This window comes from Pterocles gutturalis, unplaced genomic scaffold (assembly GCF_000699245.1).
Source record: "Pterocles gutturalis isolate BGI_N339 unplaced genomic scaffold, ASM69924v1 scaffold6701, whole genome shotgun sequence".
Lineage (NCBI taxonomy): Eukaryota > Metazoa > Chordata > Aves > Pterocliformes > Pteroclidae > Pterocles > Pterocles gutturalis.
In genome coordinates, this window is record NW_010100209.1 from 15,908 (window position 1) to 25,751 (window position 9,844).

The following is a 9,844-nucleotide window of genomic DNA, read 5'->3' on the forward strand; positions in this document are numbered from 1 at the left end:
CTTTCCCTAGTGTACCATGGATTCTAGCATCACTGGGAAGAGAACCTGCCTGTTCTGACTTCCAGTATTTCAGTCTGACTGCTCAAGTATGCTTCTCCTTTGAAAAAGATTTCCAGTGTTACTTGGTATCGGCTTTATTACTCAGAGGTTTGCTTTGTTTTGTGAATACTTGATGTATTATTATCCCACATTATTCCTTTTTCAGTGTTATGCCTTCTGTTTTTTTGATAGGTTGATTGAGATAGCAGGAAACAGATTCCCTACCTACTTTGATTCAGATGAAAAGCTGTTCTGCATGAGCCATAGCATTCACCTGTATCGAGAGCTGACCTGTGGCAGTGTACTGAAGAGGTACTTTTCCAGAGTTTAAAAAAAGAACATTTTGACTGGATTATCTATTAACAATATTTGGTTTATATCAAAGTTTTATGAAGAGTAATTCATTTATTTGAGGCCTTTTTAGGTTGATAACAGCATGGTCTCCAACAAAGTAAAATTGCTACAGAAAGACTGGCTTTGCTGTTCTCATTACATAGTATGTGACTAATCCGTGTTATGTTTTCTCATTTCTGATAGGCAATGTCCATATGGTCTGATCCCTGTAAGCTTTAAAGGAGAGTGTTCATGTGACAGGTCTTGTCTTGGATTGTGGAGAGACCATAGTAGGAGAGTTACGTTTTCCTTGAAATAGGAGTTTGCTCCTCCAAAGTAATTTACATCCAGAAAGACTGGGGCCCCTCCAGCAGTGGGAAGGAGGAGTTGTTTCACAGTTATCAGCCTGAACGCTATTGTTGGCAGTGTTGTATTGTCATATTGTTACCTTATGTTAATTTGTGAAGACATTTTGCAATGAAAATTAAGTTATATTTTAGCATAATTTTGTGTATTTTGTGTTAGTGAGAGAATTATTCTAAGAATAGGCTTTTTCTTCTAGTGCAGCTTTATCAGAAAACAGCTAGTAGCCTATTACCAACAGATTAGGTTTGGCATACTGTCTTCAGAAGTATATGGACATGGTTTTGACCTTCTGCACATACAGACACCAAGGATTCTGGTGTTGGCAATGGGATGCTGCTACCAGGAGCAAAAAGGCAAAGTTTCAATGTCCACTTAACTTGGTGTCTGCCATTCAGGGGTTGTACATCATAGTGTTGCTAGCTAGAGGTTCATGAAATCATAGAATGGTTTGGGTTGGAAGGGACCTTAAAGAACATCTCCTTCCAACCTGCCTTGGGTTATATGGCCTGCTAGAGCCTCAGATTCCTTTCCAAATCTCTTCAATACATGCAGATGTTATTGGAGGTGGTGTGCGAGGGGTGAAAGAGACGGGTTGACTTTTAACTTAAAGTAAACCTTTAATTTAAACAATTTCAGGGTTATAAGATGATTCTATTGTGTAAACAATGTTATCAATGGCTGGGTTTTTTCCTTGTTTTTTCTTTTTCAGGATTATGTCTTTGGAAGAGGAAATTATTTCAAAGAAAGTTAAACTCATAATAATTGACTCTGTTGCTTCGGTTGTCAGAAAGGAGTTTGACACTAAACTTCAAGGCAACCTGGCAGAGAGAAGTAACTTTTTGGCTAGAGGAGCATCAATGTTGAAGTACTTGGCAGAGGAGTTCTCAATACCAGTAAGTTCTTCCTCCTTTCTTAAGTTTTTGCTTTACAGGATCAAGCAATAAAATGACAGGAAGATGAAGACCAGAAAAAGCTTCTATCAGGAATCTTCAAAGCAGGTACCAGCTGGAAAATGACTGGGGAATGGGGGAACAGTAACTGTTCTCTCTTCTTCCATATTCATAGGAAAGTATTTATTAGTAAGTGGCATCCAGTAAAAGTAGTTTAGCGTTCATGTTAGTTGAGAGAGAAATAATGTCTGCATTTCAGTGAAGAGCTAAAACTAAAACACATTATGACCAGAATTGTTCTTGAAATTTAGCTGTTGAGCTTATAAAAATTATTTGTAAAATCTGGTCTTCTAGTTGTTAGTAGTGGAGAAAATGTGTGAAACTGGCCAGACATCTCCATGGAAAAGCATTCTAGAAGTGGCAGTTGCAAAACCAAACTGCTTTCAGCATTCTTTTAAATGTCAAATTGAGACTGAAGATGAAACTTGCTTTGTAAATCCCTAAAGCTGGTTGAATTACACCACTGGCTCTCCTTTATACTCTTGTCTGGGTTGTGTTCTTAGATCTGTGAAGAGAACCTTTGTTATTTATGATAAGCATGTTGGTTATCATTACTACTAGCAAATGTATACTAATATTTTTGATTTTTTTTTCTTTAAATTGTTCTTCTGAGAATAGCTTAGGAGAGACTTTCATCTCTCACTTGTGATTTATAGTGCAAATGAGAGAGAAACCTTATGTAACTATGCTCTAATGCTTTTATTTGCCATGCTAAATAAGTTAACAGTAGTCAAGAAGCCCATAATTTCCACAGGTAATATTTTTTCCCCCTTTAGATGTCACATGCTCCATTTAAAAATGAAAAATTCACTTTATCAGTATTGATAATATGACAGCAATTAAAGCTGTCATAATAAGTTTTCACACTCAGTTGTCACATTTTTTAGTGCTTCTCACTCAGTTATGTATTCTACTCTGTAAACTTTATATCCAAGGTTTTAATTTGCTTTGGAAAGCCAAATGTTTAGCTAAATATGAATGTTATTTTTTAGGTTGTGTACATTTTTTCTCCTCAATATCAATTTATATGCACAAATTACTTGACATCTGCAATGCCTTTTCTGCTGTCTTTGGTTAAGTGTGTTTAATTGTAGCATCTGAGCTTCCTGCAGTAAAGTGTCTCAAGATTGAAGTACTTCTGTTGGCAAAGAGAACACTCAAACTGTTAATTTCTTTCTTTATAAGCAAGTATTTCCATTTAGCCTCATCCTTGGTTCTATTTTATTCTATTTCCACATACATTGCTTGTCAGCTCTGTGCATTTATTATTGCTGTTCTGATATTTGAAAATATTAGTTTATGGAGAGCTAAATAAATTCCAAAATGGAAGATTTATGAAGGAAATTTGTTTAAATTGGTAATAAATATGTAGAAAGCTTGGAAGAAATGGATAGCTGATTTGTTGTTACAGTATGTAACAATACTGTATGCTGACTTTTCCAAAACTATGGGGATACATCATTAGACTTCCAGGTAAATTTATATCTGGACTGTAAGCTGCTGAAATGCAAACTCTGTTTTTATACTTGGCTATTAAAAAGTGTTTTTAATACCAGTGTTACAGAAACAGTAACTGAATTATCTTTGCAAGTTGTTAAAACCTAGAATAAGAAACTTTTCTCTACTTGCAAAGCTTAGACAACCGGTTCCATTTTGAAGTTTTCCAAAATGAGAAATCTTACATGCTCTACCACTTTGAAACATGTGTTTCTTTAATGAGGATCTAACCTTATCAGAAGAAAACACTGTGGAACTGAGTTACCAGAATTTTACTAGCCATATTTACGCCAGATGTAGTTCAAACAATTTCTAGAGGTGAGAATTCATTGGAAAGTATGGGTCCTTTTCTGTTGAGCTGTTGATATTTTTGTGAAGTGTCTTGTCACTCAAGTTTCAAGAATATTTTGTTTGTATGTGAACTTGAATGCCCTTCCCAACTGCTAATAGAAGGATCCTTATATTTCCACATAATCACACTGAACTCCTGGCCATCTGCTTGCTGCGAAAGGTTAAGGTTTAACTAATCATGTAACTCTCCTTTCAGTGTGGGGTTGCTACTATCTCCCCCACCCCTGGCCTTAACTTTGTTATGAGTAGCTTTGGTGCTTTTTCATGAAGTCTGGATATTTTTCTGGGGAGCAGAAAGTTAAAACAATTAGTGACTGCTTAGAAGACACACAGTCATGCTTCTGAACCTGCAGCACTTCATTAAGGTATTTCATAGCTTCTTGGAGAAATGAATTGTCCTCCTATGAATTCAGTAGGATGAAAACATGCTAGTGTCTTATGCTAATCATTGTGAACATTATCCACAGAAGTATATGTATTTAGAATAATGTAGGTACTGCAGAATTTGCTGACTTTTATTATTATATATGAATTAAAGAAACATTGAATAACCCTAACTTTGTTTTAAGCTGTGGAAAACAGTAGTTAATTTGTTTCCTAAATTGGGAAGATTGCTTCCAAAGCTTTCTTCTAGTAAAGAACTATTCTTGTTCAAGATGTTTCTCTCCCCCTGCATGGAAATTCAGGTTGGTGTTCATGTCCTCATTAAATGGTGAACTTAGCAGCATTAGAAAATTATGCTTATGCTGGTTATTTCAGAACATTTGTTTTCAAACATATTCTCTTTTGGTGCAAAGAGGAATACCTAACCTTGCTCAGTGTGCTTCATCAGTTTAAGTAAATAGTTTGTGAAACAAGCAAAATGTTTCATGTGAAGATTTCCTCCCATGTTCTACTTACCAGTATTTTTGTGCCCAGAATGGAGTCCATAGGTTTGGTTATTTAAATTAAATATTCTAGTGTTACTCTTTGTTTTCTTACAAAAAACTGCTTAAAAAACAAGTGTCAGAATTTCACATACATGTGAACACTACTGTTTGTAAAGTATGATTTGGAATGAATTCTAATTTCTATTATTCTTTAATTAGGAAAACAAAATGGTTAAAGGGAACTTACAGACCAGAATTTGTTCTTTGCCCTCTCTAAAACTTCATAAACCCAGTTTTTGTTGGCAGATTGTTTGTTTCAATTATCCCTTCACTCCACAGTACTGAGCAAAAAATAGTTTTGATAAAAGGGAGTTAATTCAACTGCTAAGTATCATTACAGTGGCAAAGTTAGATGGCTTTGTCTTCTCATGTGGCTGTTAAATTATTCTCGCAAGGCACAACTTTGTTTTAGTTTAAAATGACTGGTTAAAATGTAATTATAACTGTCTTCAGTACTGCTCCCATCTTTGTACTTTTTTACGTGTGTCTGGAGAATATATGTTTCTGCAGTTTATGGCCCAACACTGTGTTCCTTTTGGACTGTCTGTGCTCATAAAATGTTTAATACTGCTGAGGAAAACGAATGAGAAATGGTAGGGCAATGTTTCCTGTTTTCATGTGGTGGTGAAGTATAGAAAAGGAGGTAGTCTAGAGTTATATGATACTGGAATTCAGTTTTCTTTTTCTTTTAATGTATTCCCTCCATTGCTTTTTCCATTTTACAGTGCAAGTGACTTTGCCAAAAACTATAATTCTGCACAAACGCACATATGAAATTATGCAGAAGGAAGGCACCAGTATTAACATATAGGAGAGGGAGTTAAAAGGAATGAGATTTTATTATCAGATTATCTGCTATATGATCGTGGACAGTGCTTGCAGAAAGCAAGACACTTTCCCTGATACCTGCCTTGACTTGAATTTCTGGAAGACTTTACCCAAAATAAATTAGCAGTTTCTTGCTTCTTCTAAGCCTCATTCTCACCACATGTCTGGGTTCCCTTCAGATGATTTACATAATCTTGAAAGTGAGGTGCCCAAAACTGAACCAGTATGCCAGATAAATCTCTACCAATGTTTAGGTATGGAGAAGGATTTCTTCTCATGCCTTGCAGGACATCCTCTTGTTTATGCATCAGAGTATACTGTTTGCTTTGTTTGCAACAGCCTGATGTTGTTTACTTACCATACATTAAAACCCTGGATCTGCATCTGCTGACTTTGTTACTTAGCTAGTTGCTCCTCCTTCTAATGTGTTATTTTTCCTGCCTTGTCAAGATGGTTTTGAATTCTAATCTTATATTCTAGTGTATTTCAAGCACACTATACAATTTTCTTCAATAAGACTTTTACACACTAGCTGCTATGTGTCATTTTCCAATAAACTTTTCATCTACCCTATAATAAATTCATCTAGGTTATATTTCTCTAGTTTAAGTAACATACCTATATAAGATGTTCTATGGCTAAAATAGAAATACAGTATTTGGGTTTTTTCTGCCCTGTCACATTGTTACTCTGCATATGCTATAGAAAACAACAGTATGGCTTTTATGCATTTTTGGAGAGTTTAGGGTTTGGCAAGATATACTGTTCTGACTGTGTGAAAAATTGCCTGAACCTTTAGGCCAAGAATCTATTTGGGACTCTGCAAAGTAGTATTTTTTGAGTATTTCATTCCTTTTGCATGTTTTCTTGTGCCTCCTTCTTGTCCTTTGAATTTTATTTAACCTGTAGATTCTCTAGGAATATTATTACATTTGCATAATGTGTAACTGAAAGTGATTCTAGTCTCTAGACAAGATAGCAATACAAAGAATGGTTGACCAGATTACAAGTTGTTGGAAAAATCTTACCTGTATGAGCTCAGCATAGACTAATTAGTGGTTTGATTTCCAGATTCTCTAGAGTTTGTTTGCTTTATGGTTACTCAGCCCCAGGGCTTCTGGGAGTAAAGAGGACCTGCTCTGCAATTGTTACTCCTAAGTAATATTGTACCAGCCCCCTGAGGTATAAGGGATGGGGATAAGAGGAAATTAATGCATATGTCTGTTACAGTACAAATGTGCCCAGAGATCAAAAGTAAAATCTTATTTGCTTGGAAACTGATTGTAGTAGAGATGGTTGTATTGCTTCCCTCTTGGTGTGTAAGGGACTGCTTTGTGAGAATATTGCATTTGTGTGGAACCAGGTGCACTGCTGGGGCTGCTTTTTCATTAAGTATGATCTGGTAGCTTCATGATGCAGTCTGCTTGTTGCTGTTAACAAGAGAACCGGCCCTTTTCAGTCTGCAAAATTTCCTCTCATTCCACACGTGGTTGGATGGTAATAAGGGACAACCAGACCACACTATTGCAGCTAGATGGTTGATGATTCTGTGCTGCCTTGAAAATAGGAGTATCTAGGTTTACAGGTGTACAACAGGACAGGCTTTTCAGTTTACACTTTCTTCTACTGTTGATGCACTTATGCATTAAGAGAACTGTGGGTTTTGCTCTGGCTTCCCTCCTCTGTTTTGCTTGGGATTGTAATCTATGAGCTATAATAGTCTCCTGAGCAACTTCATTCTGATTCTTCTACAAGAAGACTCCATCCTCTTTACTGAGAACATGCATATTTTTTATCTTTATTCATTGAAGTTGCAGCTATCTATGTTGATCTATTCACCTCATTTTTCTGTTTAAAGAAGGAAACCCATCATTTTAACAGCAAGCATTTTAATTTATTTAATAGAAGTTCAGTATAATCAAACTGAGGGAGACTTGTTCCGAACAGAGATTCCAATAAGAATCTACATGATTTCAGTAACCTCATCAAAACTGTCATGTTTCTTCTCGCTAAAATGCATATCTAGATCTCATTTGACAATAGATTACTTCTGTTGTAATATTCTAGGTAAACAAAATCAGAATTAGAGGTTTTTATTAAATAAGACTGAGCAGTCATCTGCATTATTCTAATTAGACAGGAATGAATCAGATGCTGTTTTTTATTGGTGAGACTACATCTGAATTTCAGTAAGACAGTATCTCTTCCCTTCAATATTCTAACATTTTGATACTCTAATTTGGATAACCTGCATTGCGCACACTTAAAATACAAATCACTTTCTTTGTCTTTAGATTCCAATTTACTTTTGTATTTATCATATCTCATGCTTTTGACCTGGAGCAGAGAGTGCTTTGCTTTTCAACGATATCTGAGGTCTTGACTGGATTCTTGGCAGACTGTGGTATTATATTTTTAATGATTGTCTTGGGTCAGGACCACCACCATGATCGCATCCCCCCTTCCCCCACCTGCCTTTCCCCCTCCTGGTAAGATGGGGAAGGATAAGAAAAGTGGAACCTCGTGAGTTGAGATAAGGACAGATTTTTAATAATACAACACAAGGGAAAAAAGGGAGAATATAATACTAGGACAAGATATAGAATACAGTGAAAACACTTGATACAATGGAAACCTCACCACCGAGAGCTTCACAAAAGAAGCCCCTCTCCTGGCTAGCTCCCCCTTATATCCCGGGCATGACATCAGCATGGTATCGACTATCCCTTTGGCTATGCCCACCTCCCAGCTTCTGTGAAGAATTAACCCTATCCCAGCTGGACCCAGGACAGTAGTTAGTAGAATCACTTCTAATACAAGAACTAAACACTACTTCATGCAACTGAAACCCTTAGTGCTTGTAGAGGTAAATTGCTTTAGAAGTGCTTACTGCTTGGATGCTTTTTGTAACTTTGTAAATGTTCCCCCTAGGAAAGAGGGGGGTTGCTTAAGGCTGCAGGCACATACTGGTGCTTGGCTACTTTACTTCTCAAAAACATTAGTTTAAGCAAACTGGCTTCAGATGTTGGCAGTCTTTGAAATACCAAACTAAATTTCTTTCTTTGCAAAGCCTATGAACAATACTAGCAAGCTACAGCTGGATAATTGGAAGTGTGATATAGGAGTATGTATCTATTTCTTTATCTGTCTTAAATTTGTGCATTACCAAATGTATGTTAAGTCTTTTTTATCCAGTAGTCATGAGAGAAGATGCAGTGAAAGGTAAGCTAGGTATGAAATACTAAGGTTATTCTTTAAATTCAGACTCCTGCCTTTTGTTATCTTCTGTGATTTCCTTAAACAATGTCAAACCTCAGGTCTGCCTAGAGAGGTTTGGAATGACATCTAAGAACTGTTCCCTTATGTCTTTAGCAAATTATCTCAGTTCTCCAGGAACAGTACAGGAGACTGCTGCTCACATTTTAGTGATATGTCCTTTTCCATATAATTTTCTATCTGGAGAGTCAAGAGCTTGTTTGTAAGAGGAATGGACTGATAAAACATTCAAGGTTTGCTTGTGTCAAACATTGTTTGTAGGGGAAATTCTTAACCTGAAAAATCTTCCTAATATACGCTGTCACAAGATTTCCTGGGACGTATATGCAACCAGCCACCTAAGGCTGGCATGTATTGGGCTTGTGTAGCTTTCTCGGGTTGTATGGAAGAGCTCCATGTCACGGTCCTTCCTGGCACTGTAATGGAAGCAGTCATGTCTGGGCAGTGAGCACAAAGTTTCTGAGGAGGTCTGGGTACATTGTGTATGCACAGAACTAGTGTATTGTGTATTAGAACAGATGTGCTCTTCTCTGCTTCTGAGATGCCCCTAAGATGGAGCTACTAGAAGCAGATGCTGCTGAAACAATTTGTGAAGCCTGCTCCTGCTCCTTGAAAATACAAAAAGCAGATTGGCAATAGTAAAGGAGATTATTATTGGCTAGAGATACTATTTTGGGGTTGGCAGCAATGTTTACTGCTGTGCCTCCTTTCTCAGTTGGCTTAAAGGAGCCACAGAAGAGAGGAACTAGTGAAGCTGCTGCCTGGAAATCCACTGACCTGCAGCCCATTCTGAAGTTGTCCCTAGGGAAGAAGGCCATCAGATACAAACTGCAAGTGGAATAAATGATCTGTGCAAATCACAGGTGGCATGTGGGTAGCAGGTTAATTGAACTTGCATTACAGAAGGCTTGTGTTATCCAAAATCAAGAGGTGGTCAACCAATGTTAGAGATTAAACAGCAGCAAGAGGACAATACATGCTTTTTTCCCCTCCTACCTCCCTTGTAATTCTTTTTAGTGTGGAGTTTACAACTGGTTCATACTTGCTGATGAGCCTGAACAAGGATATAAACCACCTGAAAAGCAACCTAGGAAAAAAAACGTAGTGGGCAATTATGCAGCTGAACAGGCACTAATGTAAGCAGAAAGGAGGGGCAGGAATGTGTGGTTTCTGGCAGCAGCACAGATTTTGAATGTAAAACTGCATCTTCAGTAAAAAGGGTAAGTATGTGTAAAAATGCTAACCAGGTTATTACTCAAAACAAGCAAAGAAAGA

General features: G+C 37.0%; 1 protein-coding gene across 1 annotated transcript in view; it reads left to right on the top strand.

Moving 5' to 3' along the window:
- RAD51B (RAD51 paralog B) overlaps window positions 1-1,631 on the top strand; it is a gene marked incomplete at its 3' end in the record, with an annotated part of 15,857 nt that extends 14,226 nt beyond the window's left edge. The window contains exons 5-6 of the mRNA XM_010078811.1: window positions 232-351; window positions 1,448-1,631. Coding sequence (XP_010077113.1) covers window positions 232-351; window positions 1,448-1,631 — 304 coding nt within the window. The remainder of the gene's footprint in view (window positions 1-231; window positions 352-1,447) is intronic.
- Between the last annotated feature and the right edge of the window lie 8,213 nt (window positions 1,632-9,844).